General features: G+C 41.5%; 1 protein-coding gene across 1 annotated transcript in view; it reads right to left on the bottom strand.

The window, feature by feature from the left end:
- LOC102235720 (collagen alpha-2(V) chain-like) overlaps positions 1 to 24,845 on the bottom strand; it is a 46,135-nt gene that overhangs the window by 1,369 nt on the left and 19,921 nt on the right. The window contains exons 2-53 of the mRNA XM_023336926.1: positions 22,445 to 22,666; positions 20,550 to 20,569; positions 20,438 to 20,470; positions 20,339 to 20,371; positions 20,185 to 20,238; positions 18,844 to 18,936; positions 18,697 to 18,768; positions 16,990 to 17,034; positions 16,852 to 16,905; positions 16,709 to 16,762; positions 15,167 to 15,220; positions 15,034 to 15,087; positions 14,835 to 14,888; positions 13,928 to 13,972; positions 13,774 to 13,827; positions 13,640 to 13,684; positions 12,545 to 12,598; positions 12,351 to 12,449; positions 12,206 to 12,250; positions 12,025 to 12,123; positions 11,887 to 11,940; positions 11,684 to 11,791; positions 11,215 to 11,268; positions 11,034 to 11,132; positions 10,869 to 10,922; positions 9,687 to 9,785; positions 9,549 to 9,602; positions 9,422 to 9,475; positions 9,296 to 9,349; positions 9,082 to 9,135; positions 8,965 to 9,009; positions 8,775 to 8,873; positions 8,021 to 8,128; positions 7,879 to 7,932; positions 7,669 to 7,722; positions 6,537 to 6,590; positions 6,399 to 6,452; positions 6,215 to 6,322; positions 6,016 to 6,069; positions 5,876 to 5,929; positions 4,779 to 4,940; positions 4,587 to 4,694; positions 4,364 to 4,471; positions 3,718 to 3,771; positions 3,539 to 3,646; positions 3,387 to 3,440; positions 3,198 to 3,305; positions 2,108 to 2,161; positions 1,666 to 1,773; positions 1,273 to 1,582; positions 1,010 to 1,191; positions 694 to 936 (exon numbers count right to left, since the gene is read on the bottom strand). Of these exons, the coding sequence (XP_023192694.1) occupies positions 694 to 936; positions 1,010 to 1,191; positions 1,273 to 1,582; positions 1,666 to 1,773; positions 2,108 to 2,161; positions 3,198 to 3,305; positions 3,387 to 3,440; positions 3,539 to 3,646; positions 3,718 to 3,771; positions 4,364 to 4,471; positions 4,587 to 4,694; positions 4,779 to 4,940; positions 5,876 to 5,929; positions 6,016 to 6,069; positions 6,215 to 6,322; positions 6,399 to 6,452; positions 6,537 to 6,590; positions 7,669 to 7,722; positions 7,879 to 7,932; positions 8,021 to 8,128; positions 8,775 to 8,873; positions 8,965 to 9,009; positions 9,082 to 9,135; positions 9,296 to 9,349; positions 9,422 to 9,475; positions 9,549 to 9,602; positions 9,687 to 9,785; positions 10,869 to 10,922; positions 11,034 to 11,132; positions 11,215 to 11,268; positions 11,684 to 11,791; positions 11,887 to 11,940; positions 12,025 to 12,123; positions 12,206 to 12,250; positions 12,351 to 12,449; positions 12,545 to 12,598; positions 13,640 to 13,684; positions 13,774 to 13,827; positions 13,928 to 13,972; positions 14,835 to 14,888; positions 15,034 to 15,087; positions 15,167 to 15,220; positions 16,709 to 16,762; positions 16,852 to 16,905; positions 16,990 to 17,034; positions 18,697 to 18,768; positions 18,844 to 18,936; positions 20,185 to 20,238; positions 20,339 to 20,371; positions 20,438 to 20,470; positions 20,550 to 20,569; positions 22,445 to 22,666 (4,250 nt within the window). The remainder of the gene's footprint in view (positions 1 to 693; positions 937 to 1,009; positions 1,192 to 1,272; positions 1,583 to 1,665; positions 1,774 to 2,107; positions 2,162 to 3,197; positions 3,306 to 3,386; positions 3,441 to 3,538; positions 3,647 to 3,717; positions 3,772 to 4,363; positions 4,472 to 4,586; positions 4,695 to 4,778; positions 4,941 to 5,875; positions 5,930 to 6,015; positions 6,070 to 6,214; positions 6,323 to 6,398; positions 6,453 to 6,536; positions 6,591 to 7,668; positions 7,723 to 7,878; positions 7,933 to 8,020; positions 8,129 to 8,774; positions 8,874 to 8,964; positions 9,010 to 9,081; positions 9,136 to 9,295; positions 9,350 to 9,421; positions 9,476 to 9,548; positions 9,603 to 9,686; positions 9,786 to 10,868; positions 10,923 to 11,033; positions 11,133 to 11,214; positions 11,269 to 11,683; positions 11,792 to 11,886; positions 11,941 to 12,024; positions 12,124 to 12,205; positions 12,251 to 12,350; positions 12,450 to 12,544; positions 12,599 to 13,639; positions 13,685 to 13,773; positions 13,828 to 13,927; positions 13,973 to 14,834; positions 14,889 to 15,033; positions 15,088 to 15,166; positions 15,221 to 16,708; positions 16,763 to 16,851; positions 16,906 to 16,989; positions 17,035 to 18,696; positions 18,769 to 18,843; positions 18,937 to 20,184; positions 20,239 to 20,338; positions 20,372 to 20,437; positions 20,471 to 20,549; positions 20,570 to 22,444; positions 22,667 to 24,845) is intronic.

Genomic DNA, 24,845 nt, shown 5'->3' with positions numbered 1-24,845 from the left:
GAAGAAAAAACGCTACAGAGCGGAGTCAGGATGCAGCGGCTCAGTCAGAACAGCAGTGAAATACACGAGTCACTATTTGTCCTACTGTACTTTGTTTTGTTTTTCATAATCATTTTTTATTTTCTCCCGTTCTAATCCAATGACTCGGGTCGCGGTGGGGCGGCGCTGATCTCCGCAATTTGAAGCGTTCAGTTCATATTGATGATTAAAATTATTATTTTACAGTACAGTAGTTATTTGTAAACAAAAAACGTTTATACAGTACTTTTATTTGTTAAACAAATGTTTGGGCCTGTAAAAAGGTTTTGTTCTTTGGTTTCAATGTATTATGGAGTATTTTATTGTATAATAATTGTAAAAAAAAAAAAAGGTTACTACTTCGCAGATTTCGCCTATCGCAGGTTCTTTTCAGAACGTAACACCGTGAAAAACGAGGGTTCACTGTGTACCATGTTGATTTTATTGTATTAACATTAGCTTCTGTTATATATCATTAGCGATATGATTAGTTAATGATTAGTGCTTCAGGGTTAGAGCAGCTAACGTTTAGCTAGGGTCAAACACTGCTGGATTTATTGAATAGCTTTCCTGAAGCCGTTCCTCTCTAACATATCCAGGATAGTTTTGGAACAGGCAGTCTTCCTCTGTTTCTCTGTCTTGTATCTGTTGGTGTTTCGGGGCGATGAGCCGTACCGAACAGGAGTCCTCCAGCACCGTGTATCTGAAGCGGTTGTTGCCCTCGGCTTTCAGCTCCAGGTCGTTGGAGCCTTTGAGGATCACGGCTTTCTTCAGGTTGCCCGCCTTGGCGTCGTTGTAGCCCACGGAGTTCTTGCAGTGGTAGGTGACGGTCTGAGACGCCTCCTTGGACAGCAGGCGGATGAAGGTCATCTGCACCGCCACGGAGTTCGCCGGCTGATCCCTGTTGCCGTAGGTAAACTGGAAACACAGAGAAAAAGTTAGCGCTGTGCCATGAAGATCCTCGGCTAACGCTGAAGAAGTTCTGGCTCACGTGCGTCCCGCCGTTGATGTCGGCTCCAAACCACACAGGTTTGTTCCTGGACGCGGTCCACCACACTTTGCGAGGTATGCTGGCCGGGTTGGCGGAGATGCAGGTTTCTCCGGTGTCCATGTTGCAGTGAACCTTGATGGCATCTTCTGAACTGCCCTGGTTTGGATCCACCCAGTACTCACCTGCAGACAAAGTCACCAAAAGCTACTTCACAACCCAAACAGTTCCCTTCCTGAGGCGCTGCAGGCCGTAAAGTGACGTACCGCTCGTCTTCATGGGGTAGCACCTCTTCAGGTCGTCGCAGGTCCTGGCCGGATGCTTCCTGCTGCCGTCCGGACTCTTCATGCTGTCGATCTGACTGCTGAGGGCCTTCAAGGTCGCCTGGACGCCCGGGTCCACGGGGATGATGGTGGAGGAGTTGCTGTTGGGCAGGGCTTCGTCTTCACTGAACTCTGGAGGAGGAGGGGGCCCGGAGTCGTAATCCTGGGGGCCGCCAAACAGATCGTCCATAGCCGCCACGGGTGGTCCTGGAGGCCCAGGAGGACCGGTGGGTCCGGGTTCTCCTGGAGGGCCCTGTCGATTCCACACACAGCTTTATTTATTCTAGGTAAGTAAAGCTTTCAGTGACTCTCAGATGAAGTATTTCAAATCATTACCTGAGGCCCAATTTCTCCACTGAGTCCTCGTGTCCCTGGAGGTCCCATCGGGCCCGGCTGACCCATATACCCCTCCTTTCCAGGAGGCCCGATGGGCCCAGGAGGACCCTGAGTCAGATTCAAGGAGAACTCAACATTAGAAGAAATCAATGGTCTGAGCTGAACTGATGCTAATGCTAATGTTGTTATGCTAATGTTTAGTTTATCATTTACAGCTAATAATTCAAATTTCTGGCCTCATTAAAAAAATCAGAAATTTATCTGCTGATCCTGTAAAACTATACAGATCATACAACTGATCCACAACACAGCACTGAACTGGCCAGAGCTAACGGACATTTGTATGTGACAGTTACTGGAGGCATCAGCAGCTACAGTTTTTATCTTGCATTAAAATGAAAACATGTTTTCATGATAAAACCGATGTAAGCGGAGCGCTTACCCTCGGCCCGCCCGGTCCGACTATCCCAGGAGCTCCTTGCTCTCCAGTTGTGCCCTAAAAAATATTAATAACAAACATGAGGAGCAATTTTCAGGCAGAAAATCTCACATAATTGCTCTTTTGTTCACCGTTAATCAGATAAATGGAAGCTCATTTTGCGGATCTCGATATCTTCTCATCCAAAACCTTAGAAAATTGGCCTTGTGATTCCTGTCAACACTGCTTCTCTCTAAAGTACAAATACTTCAGAAATGTCAATGTTTACACTTTATTAGCCTGAAATTAATATCTTATATCTTCAATTTCTAAGTGGAGTTAGAGAGTTGTTTTTTCAATTCCTTCAACAACAAACGCCAATCAGACACAACATTATGGCCTTATGGAGACTTTGCCTCCAGTAGATGGTAACCTGTGGTATTTGGCAGTGGACGGTTGTCGTGGGTTGGAATTGTTTGTCCAGTACATCCCAAAAGTCCGCTTCAATAGATAAACTTTCTGTTTATCTAGAAAGTCCAGATCGTTTGGGGAGCTGTGAATGCGTAATCAAAGTCTGAAACAAACTCGGGTCCTTCTATAAACCTCGGTTCGGTTGAAGTGGACTCTGGTTCGGTTCCAATGCATATGTGAACACCAAGCAGACCAGAGAGGTTGGTTTGACTCAGAGAACCACAGCAGGTGGAGCAGATTATGAAGTTCTGGTTCCAGTAGAACCGGGTCGACAGGTCTGTCACATGTGAAAACATCTGAGGAATCTGGAGACCAACCCAACACTTCCTGCTGGTTCTGGTCTGTAGCCATGCTTAGGTAGGCATCAAAGTAAAATCCATGTAGATGGAGGAATCCAAAGTTTCCTATTAGAACACGACCCAAACATTCACATGTCCCGGTTTTGATTCTCTTGTGCCCATTGTTGGGGAATCAGTGGACAGGGGTCAGATTGGACCCACCAACAGGGGTCACCTGGACAGTCACTGGTCATAATGTTATGCCTGGTCAGGGATCAGTTATGTTGAGTTGGACAGCATCTGTCATTACTGAGGAACCTGTTCATGTCTGGACTCTTAAAGGTGGGAGGAGGAGCAGGCTGTACCGGAGGTCCAGGAAGACCCTGCAGACCCGTGTATCCTCTGTGTCCTTTCTGTCCTCTCTCTCCATGATCGCCCAGGTCACCCTTATCTCCTCTCGGTCCTTGTGGTCCCTGAATTGGAAGAACAAAGTCTGTAGCTGCAGTTCATCTCAAACTGTATCATTTGTTTTGTTTCACGGCTTTAAGACGGACCACCAGTCCTCGTTTTCCAGCTGCTCCAGGTGGTCCTTGGGGTCCTCTTGAGCCCTAAAGTCAGTAGAAAGACCTGTGGTTAACCTTTGACCCAAACCAAACCCTCAACGCGCTCCAACAGATGATGTTAGAGCTGAATGGTAAAGACTTACAGGCTCGCCTCTCTTTCCTGGAGAACCCGGGGCACCGACGGGTCCCGGGGTTCCAGGAAGTCCTTGTGGACCAATCAAACCCTCCGGACCAGAATCTCCTCGGTCTCCCTGAAACGTTTTGGACTGTCAGTGTTTTGCATCATAAGAATCAGAACCAGAATGTTTGGTTTTCCTCCTACCCTCTGACCCAGACCGCCGTCCTTCCCTGGAGGTCCGTCGGATCCGGCCGGGCCCTGAGCAGAACCAACACCATGAGTTACCGAGTCCAGAAGGTTAAGCAAAGGAAACTGATAAAAATGAAACTCCTGCAGAATTCTTCATAGACGTTGACACTATAGATCATGAATTGCTCTAGAATAAATCATAGAAATACGGTGGAAGAGGAATCGATCATTCTTAACTGATCAATGATCAAAGATATCGACACTAAAGCTGGGCAATAAAACGATAACACAGGCAAACATAAAAAAGATATAAAATAAATATTAATGTTTTTATTTTTCATTTGTGACTTGTCTTTTTTATTTGCTAAAGTCGTTAGCATGTAGCCTGGTAAAGACAGGAAGTGGTTATGGTTCCAGTAAATAAACAGAACTGACTATGTGAATAAAAAAACTGTAATAAACAAACTTAGTCTGGTGGGGAGCAATTAAAGCCTGGCAGCCCACCAGGCTGATAATTCACTGGGAGAAACCATGCTTATGTTTCTGATGGAAAAGTTAAAAATTACCTAAATAAAAAATTCATAATAATAATAATAATAATAATAATAATAATAATCACATCTTTGTTGAGCAACTTGGGGAAAAACCAGCTTTTACTTACATCCGGACCGGGATCGCCACGGGGTCCGTTAGCGCCGGGAACGCCGACCGGACCTGGAGGGCCTTTATCTCCCGTTGATCCTGGGGAGCCCTGCTTCCCTGGAGGCCCCTGGAACCAGGAAAACGGAACCGGATTAACGGTGGAAAACAGAACCGGATTAAGGTCTGATGGATCCAGATTCTAGATTATTTTGCAGATGAAGCAGAAGGTCGGGGAAACTCACTGCTGGTCCTGGAAGACCCGGCATGCCCCGTTCTCCTCTCTGCCCAGGAAGACCCACGATGCCTCTCTGTCCTGTGGTTCCAGCCGGACCCGGAGGGCCATCAGGACCCTGAAGGACACAGCAAACTTTAACTACACACCTGCAGACTGAAAGGCTTTGTGGGCCGGCTGAGCGGAGGCGTCGTTAGCTCACCGTGGGGCCGTCCTCTCCAGGGTCGCCCTTGTCCCCGGGGCTCCCTGAGGGCCCCGCCGGGCCGCGCTCGCCTTGCCTCCCAGGCGACCCGTGGTCCCCGCGGAGTCCTGGGGGGCCCTCTTTGCCCGGGGCTCCCTGGGGCCCTGCTTCCCCGACTGGGCCCTGAAAATCCACAGACACAATCAGAGAAAGTAAACGAGCGTCGGTTTTAGGAGCTGCTGTACCTTTAAATCTCAACGTGAAATAAATCCTGAACATTTCAGCCGAAAAGCAGAATATGAATATTTAATCTGCCTGCGGTGCTGTGGACCGACACGCAGCAGCTAAAGGAACAGATCCGGGTTTTAGCTGGAATAATTGGACAAATCTCCATAAAAAGCAACTCTAAAGCAATCAGTAATATTTATTTTATATCTTTTTGTTATTAGATTGAATCAGAATCAATTTCATAAGATAAGATTTGGTTCTGACTTTAGATTTTAAGCACTTATATTTTGGATGATAACTATAATACATTAATGAAGGATTTTATTTTGGAAAAATGGCTCTTTAAATAATAAAAGGCAAACATACGTAAATTAACATTAGTGCAAATAAAATGTTGTAGATCTCTTAATCTGAAATTACAAAAAACTGAAGAAAACTACAGAAATTTAATACACCCTGCTTGGTTAATTGCAATTTTTCCACAAATTGATTAAACACGTTGGGTAAATGTGATGCTAACTCCCACCTGAGGGTGGCAGTATTACCGCTTCCTTCTGAAAAATTATTGGAAAATTCCTTATTATTATTTTTAAAACAGCAGCAAAAAAATGTGAAATGAAATGAAATGAGTTTAGATGATGGCTGAAGAAAAGTCAGTGAAATCGGTAAATTATATTTATTTTAAATAAAGTTATAACTCCAGAGTTAAAGCTCTGCACTAAAAGTGCCTCTTAACAGATGACAGGAATTATTTCAAACTAAAGGTGGAAAAAGTTTGAATTCATTCAGTTTCAGTTAGTTAAAGAAGTTAAACTGAGGAACTAGTTACTGAATGTTAGTCAAAACCATTTCATCAAAGTCCAGTCCGGTTTTTACAGAGCGGTACCTACAGGTGGGCCCGGCGGTCCGACTTTTCCTGCAGATCCAGGGAAACCAGTGGGGCCCTAAAACAGGAAAACACAAAACATTTGATTCATGAGGCGTTTAGGGCTTGCTGGGGTAAATCAGTTCCAATGAATCGTCATCGTACCGGTGCACCCTGCGTTCCTCGACCTCCTTTCAGCCCAGAAACACCAATTGGACCCTAAAACAATAAACCAGCACCTTAAGAAACTTCTCAGCAACATAAGCAGGAAAGATGATGTTCTGTTAAGTGTTTAAACTCTAAAACGACGGATAAAATTGTAACTCAGTCTTGGTGACGGTGTAAGACCGAGTCTGAGACCCACCGGAGGTCCGTGGGCTCCGGCCAGACCCTGCGGTCCTGGAGAACCAGCATCTCCTTTCTGACCGGGCTCTCCGGGTTCTCCCTTCACTCCAGGTTGACCATCGGGACCCTGGGAAACACGGATTTTTAGGCTGGGGCTTTGGACAGCGAGGCGTTACATGAGCAACGGACATTATTTTAGCTACCTGTGGTCCGGTGAACCCAACAGCGCCGATCGGACCGGGGTCACCCCTCGATCCCTGTAAGAAAACAAAGTTTTGATTGGAAATATCTAAAATAATACGTAATTGTAGATAAAAAAATGACTGTTTAGGTCAGCGTACCGGAGTTCCTCTGGATCCTGGAGGTCCGGCTGGCCCTTTGGGTCCAGGTTCCCCCTGGAAAGATGCCACATATTCACTGACAGTAAAGACCTTTAATGTATTCTGTACCTTTAAATGTGACCGATCATGAACAGGATAGGACAGATCTACGATCTACAGATCTACAATCTACATATCTACGATCAGATCAAAACATGACATCTTTTTGACAAAATGTGCTGGAACTTTGCTGGGGTTGCTAGGTAACGGGGTGGAACTCTGCTGGGGTTGCTAGGTAACGGGGTGGAACTCTGCTGGGGTTGCTAGGTAACGGGGTGGAACTCTGCCCCGTTACCCCTGTTAGCAATCCCATTGCTAGGTAACGGGTTGGGATTGCTAGGTGAAGGGCAGTGCGTGCTTTAACGCCATGTTGCCAGATTGGGCTGTTTTTCAACACGTTGGGCCGGGAAAAAAACTGTTTGTGTCAGTTGGTAAACTTTTAGCTGCTTTTAACAAGACTGATCGGATTTTTAGAAAGGTTTTATAGGAAAATTATTTCAAATAGTTCTTTCAATTTGTCCTGCTTGACATCATCAGTGATCAGTCAGTGGCTAATCTGGTGTCACTGTGTCACTGTAAAACAGTTTTGTTGTGTTCAAAGACTCAAGTCCTTTGCAGTCCGAATGGGATCTGGAATAAAGGACGACTGAAAAGGTTGTGATAAAATATCTGTAATAACAGACTTTGTTAATATATGTATTTATAACGCTAGTTTCTTTAGAGGTTGAGATTTGGGCTTTTATTTTTTGGAGTTGAACGGTTTCACTTTGCTTTTGGGCTGGAAACTATCAGCCAGATCTGGCAACCCAGTTTAACATCAACCTGTCAAAGGGACTAGAGATGGAGATTAGCCACCTAGCTGTAATCTCATGTATTTACATGTTAATGTTCATTTATATGCAGTGGAAGTATAAACATTTTTAAAATAAGTTGTGACGTTACAACTGGGAAGGTTTTGAAGTGTTTCTACATCCAGGCACCAAAAAACATCGACTTAATGCCAAAACCCGGCTGTTTTTAGAAGCAGTAGAGACCCAAATGTGTAAAATGTTTCTAAAAACATTTAAAATCAGTGATGAAACAGGAGGTGAACCTTTTCTCCGCTGGGTCCGGCGGGTCCCACTGGGCCGAGGGGGCCGGGCGCTCCCTGCGGAGGGAACAGAGGCAGTCAGCAACAGGCAGCGCGCCGTCGGCTCAGACGAGCCGGGACAAGCCGTGAGCCGCACCGATCCATCATCAGTTTATATTAAACGCCTTCGTTCAGGGCTGAGGCGGAGGAAAACTCAGTGGAGGATGAACTCACTCTTGCTCCGTCGTTTCCGGGCGTACCTTCTGATCCCTTTTCACCGATGGCTCCCTGAACAGAAACCACAAAAACAAACCGTTTGCTACCTTTTTCATCCTCCTCCAGTGAAGAACCCTGGCACTGCGGCTGAGGAACTCACCCGATCACCCTTGGGCCCAGGAGGTCCAGAGATTCCTCGCTCTCCTGGCATCCCTTGAAGACCAGGAGGACCGACATCTCCCAGAGTGCCAGGCGGACCCGGGCTGCCCTACAGTCACATTTGGATTGATGATGTTCATATTGTCAGTGAACTGAAGCTAAACAAGGTTTTTAACTGAGAGACTTGAAAAAACGTCTTTTTACCGTCATCTGACAGACAGTAATCTGATTACATCCAGTAATTAGATCAAAGTTATGTGTTATTAATTTAGTCATTTTACTTTTACTAAAAACATATATTGTTGTTTCCTGTTGTGTTACACAAACGTAGACAGCAGAGGGAGGAGAGAGATTTGAGTTTTCCAGTTACTGTTACATTCAGAGTCACTAAACGTGACAGTCAGATTTTACTGCTCCCTCTATGCCGATGATAACGTGTTATTGCTGCATCTTTGAAAATAAGGGAGACAGAATAACGAGAGACTTTCTAAACTTCTTCAGATCACAATTTCCTTAAAATAAAATGATACAAACATTTACAAAACATGAAACATTATTTCCATTAAGCGTGTGCAGTAAAGGTTTTTACGGTAAATCAACTTAAAACAGCAGAATTAGAATAGAGTCTTTCAGGTCTGAACTCAGGAAAACCTTAATATTATTAATAATAATAATAATAATAGCCTTCTAACCTATCAAACTTCTAGCTTCAAAAACATCAGATTTAAGGAAACGTCTTGGATCAGTGGTGCTACCTTTGGTCCGTCTGGACCTGGCGCTCCAGGAATCCCTTTAGGTCCCTGCAGGCCGGATGCACCCAGTTCCCCTCTCTCTCCAGGGATTCCTCGCTCGCCCTGGAAGATACATCATCATTTAATCTAAATATTAATTTAGATTTTACAATTTTAGGTCATTTAAATTTGATGTAAGTTGAAATTCACTGACCCTCGGTCCGATTTGACCAAGTGGACCAATTTCTCCAGGAATGCCCTGAAAGCAACATAGAGGTGAGTTATTGATTTGAAACCTTGTGGATAAAAATTTTATTTTTGTTGGACTTACTTGGTCACCTGGTTTACCAGACTCTCCAGGGGGTCCTTGGTTTCCTGGCAAACCCTACAGATGAATAAATAAGAAATGAAACAATGAAAAATCAGCGGAAAGACAATCTTTACCAAAGTCAGTGTGTTTTATTTAAGCATTTCTCTTCCAATGATAGTTTATATATCTAGAATACTGTGAAGGTTTTGTTCTAGAAAAAATAAACTCAACGCACCGGGAATCCGTTCACGCCAGGTGGCCCCTGCTCTCCTCTGTCTCCTGCGGGGCCCTTTAGTCAACAAAAGTCATTTTTTAGGTCTAGAAATGATGAATCAAGTTCATAACGCATAAAGATACGTACAGGCGGGCCGGGCGGGCCTGCAGGGCCAACTTCTCCATCTTTTCCTGGAGGTCCCTGATGGCAAAGTGACAAATAAGTTCATCGTAGAAGGTAAATGGCCTAGTTAAAGCTGGAGGAAATGACTTACTCTTTGACCGAGTACTCCTGGAGATCCTTGTTCGCCTGTTTTTCCAGGATCACCCTTTATGTAAAAAACATATTTAAAGTCAGAAACAAAATGAGATTTTAGCTAAAATGTGTAAAAATGAAGGAAAAGCGAGCTTACACTGAAACCTTTGGGGCCCGGGGCCCCCATGGTGCCCACCGGGCCCCTATTACCAATCGATCCTGCCGGGCCTGGGCGTCCGTCTTCACCAGATGGACCCTAAAAAAAACACACTGCGTATTTTAATCAGAGAATCAAAACTTCAAAGTAAATTTAAAGACAGTAAAATATGTAAGTGTGTAAAGTTTTAACACAAACTGTTTCCTGTGCTCCAAACAAGGCTAACAATGCTAACAGTTAGCATCGTTGTGTAGTCCTTCCTTATGAATATAAACATTTAATCTCCTGGTAAATATATATCTGCTAGTTGACCCCTTTTATGCAACTGCACCTAACGCAGTTTATGCTAACCGCTAAAGCTAATGGTGCTAATTATTAGCACGGTTACCGTTGATATGATGTGTAGTTTTCCCATATGTACGGAGAAATTACACTGGCAAATTTCTCTGCTAAAACTTATTTTATAAAGTTATCACACTTTATAATCCTTCTAGGTAACTGAACTTACTGCAACTTATTCTAACTGCAAAAGCTAAAGATGCTAATGATCAGCAAGGCTAACTTGTGCTTTTCTCCAGTCCAACTTGACACAAACACTTGACTTAGAATCTCTCTGGGTGATTTTATTGAATTGATTTGATATTTCTGTATGTAAACTGGATATTTTTTTAATTCTAAAGTAAATTAAGAGCTTTTAGTGTGAATTTGGGGCATCATAATTGTTTACAGTTTATCCACTATCTAATTACCTCCAAACACGTTTCTTATTGATAGAAAGGTTGATTTACTGATTTTGGGTAAAAATACATGCTGCAGTTTAAGCTAGATGCTGAAGCTAATGATGCTAATGGAGGTTATTGTTGCCATGTTGTGCAAAAAAAGCCTCATTTAGTTCAAACATAATGCAGGAATGAATATGCATGTTGACAGGAAACACAGAAATATAGAAACTAAGGAATGCTACAAAATAAATACACCTGTAAATGTAAAAATTGTATTCTAAAATGAAAGAGGTGTATGAAAAAACATAAAGGAGAAACATTAAAAAAAGCTTACTGAGATAAAATGATAAATTTGCAGACACGCTTATCATATAAACCATTGAGCCAATCCTACATTTAAACATCTATCTGTGATTTTGGCTTTGAATCGGCCCTGCTAACCAATGAGCAAGTGACGTACCAGTGGCCCTGGCTTGCCTTCTGCCCCCTGGACTCCTGGGGTACCTGTAAGACCCTGTGGAAGATTTACCAAATAAAAAGTAGTGATTGATCAGACAGAACCAGTAAGATTTAACCAACAGGTGACATCCAGCAGTTTGAAGGTAAAAGACAGCGCTTGTGTTACCCTTGCACCTGGTAGACCAGGCTCCCCTGGACGGCCCGGGTCCCCTAGAGAACCTTTAGGGCCCGCAGGGCCAGAAATGCCACGATCTCCTTGAGCACCCTTTCCAAAAGGAGGGAATTATTCTTTAGGTATATGAATCAGATAAAATAAGACAGAAATATTCACAGCAAATGTACAATACCTTAGGTCCTGGCAGGCCATCAGCACCAGGGAAACCTCTGTTGCCAGGAGAACCCTGAAAAACCAGGCAAGGGTTCAGATCAGTCCAAAGTTCGCTCCAGTACCAGATAATCCCTAAGGAAGACATTTCTGGGCAACTTTTCCTGCACAGACCAGCAGCTCTGGTCAACAGGTGGACTTGTCTTGACCAATGACAGTCAACAAACATCGTCTATGCTAGCTCATCCTGGCAGCTTTAGCTTTAGCAACAAATGGGGGAAAGGAGAAGGACTCAGTCAACATCCCTGCTCAAAATCGGTCCAAAGGTCATAGATGGACCGATTTGGTAAGAAGGAACGTCCACTGAATGTCCACAGATTTGAAGTTGTGAATGTGAACATGAGTAAAAGATCAGGACTTTTGAAAACCCTGTTGTGAAATTATGGGATTATTTAGAACAAGATATTGTTGTGAACAAAACGGTGACTCACTCTCTCACCGACGGGCCCTGGAGGGCCCACCGAGCCAGGATCTCCACGTGTTCCTCGCTTTCCTTCCTCACCCTGAGGTCCTATCACTCCCTGGGAACCTGGTGGACCCTAACAAAGACAGAAACACAAACCAGAAAGGATCCGAAAGTTAGAAAACTGTTCGTCAGGCTCAGGTAATCAGCTTCTTTTCAATGGACTCTTACCGGTTCTCCCTTTGGTCCTGCTTCACCTTTGAAACCGGGAACTCCAACGTCTCCCTTTGGTCAGAAGTCACTCTCATTAACATGAGTGGAAGTTTAACAGAGATCCAGAAACAGGTGAAAACTTTAGAGTCAGCTCACCCCCTGTCCTTTAATGCCAGGCTGACCGGTGCTTCCCTGGGGTCCTGGTGGGCCGGACGGTCCAGGGTGGCCTCCAGGACCTTGTGGACCCAAGTTACCCTGTAAAGAGTGACCCATTGGTTGGTTGATTGGTTTGTAGTAAAGAATGTAGCTCAGTTGGAGCTGAAAAACATTTACACACCACTGGTCCTTTGGTTCCTGGGCCTCCATCTGTACCCATGGGTCCCTGTGAACACAAAGCTCCTAACATTATATATGTCAACAGCATTACATCCATTTAATGCCCTACATGTGCGCTGCCAGTATAAGAAATGTCAGATGCTGACCCTCAGTCCAACTGGTCCAGCTCTGCCTTGGTGACCGGTCTCTCCTCTCTGACCCTGAGGGCCTTCTGGACCTCTGACCCCTGTGGGACCAGGCTGACCCTGTGAAAGATGACAACCATGTACAATAAGCATCATGAAGTTTGTATGTGTCATGTTGTCATGATGTACAGGCCTCAGTGACTTTCTGTACTTGCCTTCATTCCCGGGCCTCCTGGATACCCGGCAGGACCGCTGAGACCCAACGGGCCCTGAAGTCCGGCAGACCAGAGAATATTACAGTTATACTGATGAAATTATTAATTAGGATGACAGATAAACAAAAGCATGACCTAAAACTGGCTTTATGAACTGTCTTAACATGGTGAAGAAAATATTTTTCCAAGTAGATTCTAAGGAAACGTTGCTGTTATACACAAAATATGCCTCAACATGTTTTCTGTCTGATAAGAAATCTTTTAGACGCATGAGGACAATCCATTTGATAACAGGCTAGCAGTGGTTAGCACACTCCAGCTAATCCACTAATGCGCTAAAGCGTTCAGCGTTTTTGCTAACTTTGAAAACATTTAGCGCACTTAGCTTCTCCTACATTTATTTCTCCAGATAAATCCTAAAGCGATTTAGCTAATGTTGAAAATGTTTAGTACTTTAACTAACTTTGAAAACATTTAGTGCACTTAGCTTCCTGTACGCTACATTTTCTGGATAAATCCTAAAGCTCTAATTTACTTGACTGTTTTGTATTTCATATTGGTTACTGACTGTTGAGATGTTTATATTCATGCTCTTATTTTGAAGTGGTTTACGTAGCAGTTCCATTTCCTCTCTCTCTCTGTTTTTCCAAAATACAGGAGCAACATAAAAAACAGACAGTAGAGAACAAGATATAAACATCATAATGTCTAAGGATTTGATAGAAAATGTAAATCATAATGTCAAAATTAAATTGGTTTTCAGGGTTTGTAGTCTTTCAAGGACAGATATAATTAGAATTTAAATTAGCGCTTTAGCATTAGTTTCTGCTAAATACCATGTTGCTGTAGCGCTTCAAAAAAACCTAAATTCTCTTCATCTGTAGTATATCTAAGCTCAATAGTAGAACTTGCTTTGACAACAACTGCTCTTGCTTCTTGTTAAACCCGTGAACTGTCTCCACCTGCTGGCCAGGAGGGTTAAAAAAGATGAATAATTGTAATGTTGGAATCCACGCGCATCAGAAATGCCAGCTGCTTTTATCTGACATGGTTTTGTTTGGTAAATACTCAAAAGCAGAACATTATATCACTCACCAGTGGACCAGGTTTCCCAATGTTGCCAGGCATGCCACGCTTTCCCTAACAGACATTGAGTTTCATGTTTATGAGTGTTATTTTTTTACAATTCAGTGTCTAATAAAAGTAAAAGTTAGCATGAACAGACGTACTGCCACTCCACCAGGTCCAGGCCGGCCTCTTTCGCCAGGCATCCCAGCAGGACCCTGTTAGTTAAACACAAATAAATTACCCATCCATAAAACTGATTTAAATTAAATTTACACTTTTATGCTTCTAAGAAAAAGAAAATGTATTTGAACTCACCATGGGTCCAGGTGCTCCCATCGGGCCAGGCGGTCCTGTAGCCCCCTACAAAACCAAATAAACCTCCTTTTATTGCTCAATAAAGATGCTGCATCAACACATCCCTCTCTGTCAGTCTTAATGACAGTTCAGTGGGAACTAGGCGTGCCTCAGGGATGACTCCTTCACTCCTTTCTATTTCTGTTCCTGCCTGGTTTAAATACCAGGCAGGAATAAAATTATTTGATCAATTCTACGCAGATGACACTCAGATTAGTCCATAAATCTGAAAATACATCCTATTGTACTGTCTTCCCAAATTATTTCAGTGTAGTTGGACAGATTCCTGGCAGTCTGTCGTATAATGAAGAATTTGATTAAATTTGATTTATGTTTCTGCTCCAGTTAAAACATTTTCAGACTTGCTATTAGATGTTAGCACCACCATATTTGAGGCATTTATATATATCAAATTGATACCACAGAACTTAGTTTTTATAAACCTAATTTGATGTGACAATTTCATAATCAACCTCTTGACCAGGGGTTCCCAAAGTGGAGGTTGGGACCCCTGGGGAGGTCGTGAGACATCAGCTGCAGGTCGAGAAATTATTTTCTGCATCATAATGATGTGACCCATGAGGTGTGTGTAAGATCATAAATAAATGTACCCTTAAATGTCTCATTAAATAATGAACAGTAATACTTTTAATCACTTTTATGAAATAAATTTATTTAAAAATGCATTTTATTATTTAGGGGGCGCTATTACCACAATACATCAGATCTGCTGCTGAAAGCAAACCTCAAGTTACCAAAGAGGGAAATGGATAGTTACCATGGAAACAATGGCCAATGGAAATTGTTCTCATTATTGTCATTAAATGCAAATCTTCAAACCTTCAGAAAACGATAAGATTATTTTTACCTTGGATCCCAAAGCTCCAGCTTCACCCTTTAGACCAAGAGGCCCAATGTGACCCTAAAGGCCAGAAACAGAGAATTCAGTAAAAAAAAACAATGTTAATGAGATTTTTAACAATCATCTAGAAGAAACAAAAATCAACTAAATTCATTTTTAGAACCCCTTGATTAATAAAATCAATTTAAAGTTTTTTGTTACTCACTCGATGCCCCTTCAGGCCGGGCGGACCGGGCGTTCCAGGAAATCCTCTTGGTCCCTAAATATGAACGAAATGTAAGATTATTTATGGGAAATGAAGATTTTAGTAAAATAAACTCCATTGTGTCCAAAGTTACCGATGATCCAGGGAATCCAACTTCTCCAGAATTTCCTGCTCTACCAGCTTCTCCCTGGATGAGAAAAATACATTTACAATCTAAGGAAATGCGGGAATGTTTAATGAGTTTAGAAAATGTTATTTTATTATTGGTTCTCATTTATACCAGGCTTAAATAAAGTGTAAATTTGTTCATTATTTTACAGTAAATCCATTTTGTTCTTTTTGGGTTTTCAAATATTTTAAATACTTGTACTTAAACCTGAAATCAGACAATCAACATGTAAGCTGTGTTTTTTATGCAAGTGAAGCACATCATGCTTGACCTTTCACCTCTAAGAAATTATTTCCTTAGAGAAAGTTCAGGATCCTTTTGATGAACCTGTTTTTCCATGCAGATAGTTGACATTTTCGTCCTTGTTTAGGGTTCATTCACACCATTCCTGTTTAATCCAACTCCAGTCTGTCTGCCTAGTCAAAGTCCGGTTCGGTTCAGGAATGCTAATCGAACTCTGGTCGGCCTACAAACCTCCGTCTCGGTTCGGTTGAAGTGAACTTTGGTGCGGTTTGAATGTGAACTCCAAGTGGACTAGAGACCACTTGGAAAGCGCAGGGCATTCTGGGTAAATACAACCAGAACAAATAGGCTAGCTTAGCGCTAGCAGGAGAAACTGCTAATAGATTTTAGCCAAAGACAAAAAAGTAATCCTCCAACTACTAAAATCTGACGACACTCCATTTTGTTTACATTTAGTTGCGCTCAGTGTCTTCAGAGATTTTCATGTTGTTTCTTTCAGTGGTTCTTGGTGCAGCGCCCCCACAGGCCAGGAGGGGAACAGGTTTCTCAAAGGGTTTGATTGGTTTGACTCAGAGTAGAAACAACTGTATCAACTGAAAATGTAACAGAAGATGCCGTTTTGTTTCCCAGTTGAACCGAGTCTACCGGACTATCAGATGTAAAAACACCTTTAGTTCATCAGGTGTGTAGAGGGTTTAAATACCTCATCATAAAAACCGTTCTTGGTAGGTTGGAATAGTGCTGGTAGAACAGAATTATGCGTCGTTTCCACTGAGTTGTGCGGCTTGGTACACTATTCTGTCTGTTTCCATTTTAAATATTCTTGGTCCCACTTCAGTTGTTCATCAATAGGATGATGGTACTGTTTAGGTGGAGCTACAGCACCTACTCCGTACTCATGTACGTGTCTGTTGATTGTGTCCAATCAATGGAAACAACTCCGTCCATTGATTGGAGGACAGAGTTAGACGTTTTGGTTTACCTTTACCTGCCCTGTGAGAGTCAAACCGGCGCTGGAAACGTCTCCTGAAATCGCCGGACCGTAAAATATTGAACCATGGCGTTCTGCCACTAACGAGGCATTAGTGTCCATCTTCTCTTTAGATTTCATTGAGTTTATTTTGATTTTATGGCTGCAGAGTTACAAAGACAAAATGTTTCTGCTCCTTTCTCCAAGACATATTCAACATTAAGTGGCACTTTTTATGTGTTATTGAAAATGTTTTAACAGGGTTAAAGTTCTCTAACGCTGCAGAGACTCACATCTTCGCCTGGTTTTCCTGGAGGGCCCTCCGGTCCCCTCTGTCCCGGCGAACCCTGATAAACAAAACCAGCCATGAAATTAAAATAGCACAATAAATGATTGATCTGTAGTACAAAGTAAAGTTAGAAAATGATCTCCGTACCATGTGACCAGGATCACCAACTTCTCCGGCAGGTCCTTGTGGTCCAGGGTGACCCTGTAAAGGTAGGATTAACATGTTTCAGGACAAACAGAGCGAACATGCAGACATCATTAGATAGGAGACGTGTTACAGACTTACAGGTGAGCCGTTTGGTCCGACTGGTCCTCTGGCTCCAGCTTCTCCCTAAAACAAACATCCAAAGGATTCATTTCAGGAGCTGCTTCATATTTATGGTGGTGCAACTGAACGTTTCCAAATAATCCCCCTGAGAAACCATCAAGAAACATGCAATACTTTTATACTTTGGTTTACTTCTTCAACTTTTAATAATAAAATCTATCCATTGGTCAATAAACAATCTATCCATTGGTTAATAGGTTGGTTTAATATAGAGACAAATCCACCAATGGATTGCTATCAGTTAACCTAATATGGATGTTTTTTACTGTAAGAGGAAGCTGGAGTATCTGGAGAAAACTCTCATATTCACGTAGAAACTAGGCTAACTTCACAGAGTTAGACTCGAGCCAGCACCGACTCCAGCACCTTCCACAACCAACAATCTCCAGATTATTCTCAGGATCCCAAGGTGTTTACGAGGCTGAAGGAGTTTCAGAAGAACAGGGACAGAGTGATCCAGAATACAGTTCCTCCAGTAAACTCTGGGTCAGACCTGAGGCGTCTCTGCAGTGGAACATGGTTTGAAAACCTCCAAAGGGACTCAATTCATCGTGAAGAGTTGCTCCGATCTCCCCCAACACAAGAGACCTCCTCACCCGTTCCTTTCTCTAAGCCAGAGTCCAGTGACCTTGTAAAGTTCAACAGGGATGAACTGGCGAGTCTCAGCTTCGCTTTTATGCAGATGATAATCACCTATTTCTGTCTTGGAGCAATGGCGTTCATCATGCAGTGAAGAGGTTCAAAGCAGAGCCAGGATTATGGTCTCTGCGTTTGCAGTCACACCAGTCTGGTTGAGTCCACTTTATTCCAACCCCAGTCTGTTTTTCTGGGAAGTCCAGTTCAGTTAGTGGGGTGTGAATGCTAATCAAACTCTGTGGTGAACTCTGGTCCTGCAAACCTCTGTCTGGGTTTGGTAGAAGTGAACTCTGGTTCGGTTTGAATGTGAACGCCAAACAGAGTTGAGACCGTTCCAAAAGCAGGAAGTGGACTACAGCGCAGGGGATTCTGGGTAAATACAACCAAAGCACATGTGCTAGCAGGAGAAATGGCTTGTCTTTAGCCAAAGACTTAAAATAAATCCTCCAAACACTAAAATCTGACGCCTCCATCTTGTTTCCATTTGGTGAAGAAGGAAGTTGCTCTCAGTGTCTTTAGAGGTTTTTGAGTCGTTTCCTTCAGTCGCTCTTGGTGCAGCGCCCCCACAGGCCAGGAGGGGAACAGGTTGCTCAAAGGAAAGTAAACTATCAATTGAAAATGTAACTATTGTTGAAATTTTGGTCTCCAATCAAACCAACCCGACCTGAGAGGAGAAACAGCCTCAGACTACAATGAGTTCAGTTCATGTTTTGTAGGTTTTCATGTTCTTGGTGTTTTGTCTCCATCTAGTGGTCATTGTTATGCCTAATTTTGTAAATTTGCATGCTAAATATGTAAATCCAAAAAGTAATGAATTGTTTTCTGTAAAAGATGCAGCTTTTATGTTGAAAGAAATCAGAAATATTCACCATCTAGAGATGTTTTCATATCTTTAACCCTAACAGCAAACCAAACAACTTCCTCTCTAAAGGCCCAGAAGGTCCGAAATCAGGAAACAGCTCCTGATGTTCTTCATTTCGAACCAAAACCACCAGAGCCGCCCCTGCTGCTGCGCCGGCCGGTTCTTACCCTGGCTCCACTCAGCATGTGCTGCGGTCCTGTTTTTGAATCCATTCCTTGAGCCATATGCGCTCCCAGCCCCTGCAGACGACACATTTCAGATTAGATCAGGCTGCTTCCAGCTGCAAACTGTTCAGAAGCGACTTCTCCTCTCACCCCCGGGTGTGACGGAGGACCCGGAGGTCCCGGTTCTCCAGGCTGGCCCGGAATACCCGGCTCTCCATCGAACCCTGGCAGTCCTCGCAGTCCCTTTAAAGTAAAACAGACAGACTCAGACCGACTCCAACTGATTCTCCTCTGGTGCTGAATGTTTTTATCAAACTGAAACATGGAAATAAAAGTCAGAGCTGCCAGACTTAGTTTGATCCTACTGATCTAATTTAGTTAGTTTTGGTTTGGATATATCAACCCTTTAAACTAAAACCCTGAAGCATAAATGGAGCTGAACCTCACATTGTTTCTGGAGTTTCAATAATTCAATTGTTCTGGTCTTTTCTGGTGTGGAAAGGATTGTAAGCTTGTGGGATTATTCTCAAACTAGCATTAAAAATGTCCAGTCACCCCAGAGTTTAATCTCAGAGCCAATAAAAGTTGACCGGATGACTTCACAAACACTTAAAAATCAGATAAATAAGGAGGTCAGAGGTCGTTAATAAAAGTTTAAAATGACCAGGAAGTCAGGATGGGGATATAAACCAGGCAGCATCAATCAGCCAACGGTGGAGCTGATATGCTTTAGCACTTTTACTAAATAAAAACATCAACAGCTACGAGGAGCTGTTTAAATTACACTGTCAAAAGTTAACAGCTATAATTTTGTTTTTTTATCCCTAAGAGACAAAAATTGGGGCTTAATATTTCAGCCATGTGTTATTCATTTATTTCACAGCTTCATACTAAATATTTAATTACCAAACTAAATATTTAGTAAACTAACAAAATATTAAGCTCCAAATTAAATATTTGACAGAGCAATTTGGGAAATAGTTCAATGTGTGTTTAAATGTTTGCATAACACTTTAGGTGTTTGAGGTCAAAAGACTTTTATTGAGGCAAACTAAACATTTAGCTTGCTAACTAAATATTTAGTGTGCAAGATAAATATAGTTTTAACCTAAATATTTAGTTTCAGACTAAATACTGACTTAGCTAGCAAACTTAGCTTCAAACTAAATAGTTAGTTTGAAGCTAAGTATTTAACTTCGAACTATTTAGTTTGAAGCCAAATACTTAGCTTCAAATTGGGTTGCAGCTAACATTTTCCATTTAAAGTTAAAAAAGGCCACCCAAAGTTTTGCCAAGGGCTGCAAATGGCCCATGAACCTCACTTTGAACACCACTGCTTTGTATTAATGTCCGTGTATAATTTAACCTGCTTCAAAGAATTATTACAGGTCAGAATAAAAGCTTAAATTAATGTGACTCTAATGCCGATGATGGAAACATCTTCCTGTTGCTTCAGGTTTAGAACATTTTGTTTTCCAGAACCAGACGTACGGGTCTTCCTTTGTTTCCGTGAGGTCCTCTATGTCCTGGTGGCCCCGGCGGCCCCTGTCAGACAAAACGAGCATTTCAAACCAACGGATAAAAACAGGGCGAGCTTAGCAGGAAGTGACATGTTTGGGCGTAACGGTGAGGCGGAGCGACGCACCATGGGTCCGGGTCGGCCCCGGATCCCCGTCACCTGCAGAGAAAAACCCGTTAGATCTGTGAAACCAGAACCGCTTTAGAGATGTGCAGCTCTACTCACATAAGGAACCTCTCCTGGTTCTCCTTTCTGACCCTGAGGACGCAGACAGAAAGCGTCAGAGAAACGCTGGCAGCGCCAGGCGGGCGACACAAAGCAGGAAACGGCGCCTTACCTTGTAAATTCTGCCTCCGCCTGCAGGATAGAGAAAACATTTCAGATCAACACAGATGGTTAAAGTTTTTATTTTCTAAATTTATCATTTATCACTTATCGTGATCTTATCAAGAAAATAATTCTGATATGCTGTCATGATAAAAGCCAAACTGTCCGTATTGTCTGGATTGTTTTTGTTTGTCTATTTTCTCCACTGAAAGCATCAATAAAAGATGAAGATATGATTAAAAGCTGTTAGCAGTTTAGTGACACAAATAACTCGTTATTTAACTGGTGTCCTAAAGAAGCGTTTTTAAATGGGAAGGCCTTTTGCAACAATCAATAAGTCAATTAACCACATCAAAACCTAAAATGATCTCAATAATTTCCTTTTACATAATTTATCATTTTTTTATCATTTTTTCTCTTTCCAGACACGACATGATAAAAGTCTACGGTCTCAAGAAGACAATTTAAAATCATTTCACTTGTAATCTGTCAAAAAATTTTCAAAAAGATGTTGAACGAGCACGCCACACTTTTCAGCAGGAGTGGACAACATGGATTTAAAACAGGAGTCTCAAACTCCTGTCCTGGAGGGCCGCTGTCCTGCAACCTTTAGATGAGCCTCTGCTGCAGAACCTGAACAGAATAATCAGGTCATTAAGGTTCTGGAGAACCGATCTACACCAGGAGGAGGAAATTAAACCGTTTCATTCCAGCGTTTTGTACCTAAAAACTGCAGATCTAAAAACTGCAGATCTAAAAACTGCAGGACAGCGACTGGAGGACTGGAGTTTAACACCTGATTTAAAGTTTTATTACTATTACTATGTTTTGTGGTAAAATTGTGAACTATTTGTTACTACTGTTTTAGGTAACTGTGATAAACTATAATATATCACTGTCATTTATCACACAGATTATGTTTTAGATAATTTTCTAGTAATATAATAATAATAGCATAATAGCATAATAATAATAATAATGATAATAATAATAATAATAATAATAATAATAATAATAATAATAATAATAATAATAATAATAATAATAATAATGCAAGAAAACATTCTCAAAGATCAATAAACTTTAAATTCTAACAAACATTTAACACTGGAACTGGAAGACATTTTAAACATTCAAAATAAATAAAACAACAGAAACCACAAATAAAATGAACTATGCCCAAAATTAATATTCAAAACCTGTTTAGTTGAGATCGAAACACCAAACTGCAGAGAAAAATGATAAATCACACAACTGGAAATTATTTATCAGGCAATTAATTGATTTATTGTGACCAGCCTGTTTGTTTGTACAGATTTAAAGCTGATAAATCAGGGGTGTCCAAAATGTGGCCCGCAGGCCATTTGTGGTCCCTGGATTAGTTTTGTGGGTCACAAATTTTTGTAATTTTTTTAGGATGAGATTTTTCGTTGGAAGTTTACATCTTCATAAAATGTTCAACAGAAATATTTTTTCTTTAGTTAGCTTTTATTATTATTTATTCTTACCTCATAATAAGTTGCGTAAAAAACATCCAGCAGGTTTTTACTAAAAAACAAACTTGGTCACACCTGTTCGTTATATTTGGACAAATGAAGCAAAATTTGTGGAAGTTTTCTTTTCTGGAAATAAACTAAAAACATTTTATAAACTTAAGAAATTGAAAATAATAGATGTAAAAAAATTAAGGCAAATATTACATGTTTTATCTATTGTTTTGCAAGTAAAAGAAAAATAATTCACAATAGTATTTTTTTTTATTGGGGGGGAACAAATAATTGGCCCCTGAATATATTCAACTTGGGGTTTTGGCCCTCAGAGCTAAAATGATAAGACATCAGTTTTGCTCGTTTTGAGGTTTTAGCAAAGCGCCGTAGGAAGGACTTCCTGTCTGTGGCAGCTCACCGACGCTCCCCGTCCCGCCGCCGCCGGTGCTGGGCGAGTCGCCCTGGCAGACGGGGCAGCACTCGCCCTCCGGGATGTACATCTTCTCACAGTTGGTCACGTCGTCGCAATGAATGTCGTCGCACAGAACGTTCCCTTTGTCGCAAACGCAGATCCGGCACGGCGTCGGCTTCCAGATGTCGTTGTTGGTGTAGATCTGGCCGTCCTGTTCGCAGCTGCCGTCTGGAAACACAGGAAGAGGAAGATTAGCTTCTGATGGAAGAGAGGCTGAAAAGATCCTGTTATCATCACACAGAGGAAGAAACAAACCTTTTTCATTTGGGAATAAAGTCGTGATATTAAAGGAATCAAGTTGTACAACAGAGTCATAACAGGAGAATAAAGTCATGATTTTACAATAATAAATTAATATTAAGAGAATAAAATCATACAATAAAGTCCAAATAATACAAGAAAAAAGTGGAACGACAAAGTAAATATGAGAATAAAGTTGATTTTATGATAATAAATTACTAATTTTAAGAGAATAAAATTGTACCACAAAGTCGAAATGATAGGAGAAAAAAGTTATAATTTTATGAGAACAGATTAATAATAAGAAAATAAAATCGTATGACTATAAAGTCAAAATAATATGAGCATAAATTCATAGTTATACTAAAATAAAGTCATAATACTAGAATAAGGTAGAATGGTAGGAAATTATGAAAATTCCTAAAAAAATAATTTTATATATTCAAAAATAATAATTAAATGAAAAGAGGAACTTTTAGCATCTTGTGAAGTTATATTTTGGTATTGGTTTTATACATAAGTAAATATTTTATCTTTTAACAGCATCAGTATAAAACAATTATTATTAGCAAAACTTTAATACGATTAGAAGAAAGAATCAGATTAAATTTGTTGGTAACGATAGTTAATAACTATCAAAACTTTTTTCTCAAAATTTTAGAACTTTATTCTGTTGAAATTCCATCTTTAATTCACTGATATTCTGACTATTGTGATAATAATATGATTTTGCTCTAAGAGACACAAATTGCCGTTTTTCTGATTCTGCTTCCCAACTCTAGAAAAACCGGAACCGACCAGAACGGTTGCTAGGAAACGGGCGGTTGCCTTCTGGAGGCGGGGCTTCAGAGTGACCAAAGCCAAACGCTGCAGCAGAAACACCGTCTAAAGTTTAAACGTCTCACAGAAGGTTGGATTTTACACGACTGGACCGCCGATTCAGTCCGGCTGCAGGTTTGACACAAAAACAATCTAAAATGTGAAGATTTTCTCAGATTACCCCCAACGTTCAGCTTAGAGATGATGTCACACAGGAACATATTCAGATTTTTACGCCCACAGATTAATCTCCACATGTACATATTATACTTGAAAATGTGGGTATTTTTCTCAACTTTTAGCCAAAGTATCTCCCTTTAATGCAGGACTGATAGTTTTCAGTCAAATCAGCTCAGAGTGCAGAGAAACATTATATTTCAGCTCCAAACTCATCATGAACCGTCCCTTTCAGCGATCATTTGTCCTAAATAAAACACAGAACGTTTGTGAAAAGTTCAACGTTCAGCCACCATAAGGTCGGACATCTCACAGTTCAAAGTGTTTTAGTTTTATAGTTTTGCTCCAGCCTTTTATTCCTGCCCGACTCGCCATTTCCTGAAGTTTCAGATTCCTCAGTTACTCAGCAGTAATCTGAAATGTTCTGGTTCTGCATGTTCTGCTGCTGCACAAACAGCATTAATGTGAAACACAGGTTGCCTCCATGTGCTGCCCGTACCGAGAGAAAAGAAGAGGCCTGGAAAACGTCTCCGTCTTTTAGACATGAGATCATCCCTCCAGAGGAAACGACCGACAGACCAGAAAACTTCCAAAAAACTTCAGGTGTTTCACATGAACTCTGGAAATCATGGTCAATAACCAGAAACATAACCTGCATGATATAGAAACAGTCCTTTCTGAGCGGGTGCAGAGAGGACGACCTCTGACCTATACCTGTTTCTGCTTCTAACAGCAGGTGGCAGCTGTGAGCTTCAGTCTGCAGGTGAGCCAGGTTAGCGACAGACAGAAAACGGCCATTTTTCACTGCTGTGTTGAATTCTCAGCTCAGTGAAAACAAAATTATTTTTAACAGGTTATGAAATGATTAAGATCCAAAATGAAGGAAACAGAATCATACAGAACGTCCTACGCTGTTATTTATTAAAGAGAAACGAAGCTTCTGGCCCATGACGGCGCCATGATTCTTTACTTTTTCAGCCAGTCATGACCTTTAACCTTTAACCTGGTAACTGAACCCTGTAGGGTCTGAGATGTTTTCCTCCTGGGAATAATTTTACTCTCTGGAGATGAAGGATTTCAGGTAGTTTGGACCTTATAACTCTTCCCAGAT

Source organism: Xiphophorus maculatus, chromosome 7 (assembly GCF_002775205.1).
Source record: "Xiphophorus maculatus strain JP 163 A chromosome 7, X_maculatus-5.0-male, whole genome shotgun sequence".
Lineage (NCBI taxonomy): Eukaryota > Metazoa > Chordata > Actinopteri > Cyprinodontiformes > Poeciliidae > Xiphophorus > Xiphophorus maculatus.
This window is presented reverse-complemented; position numbering and strand designations above follow the sequence as displayed.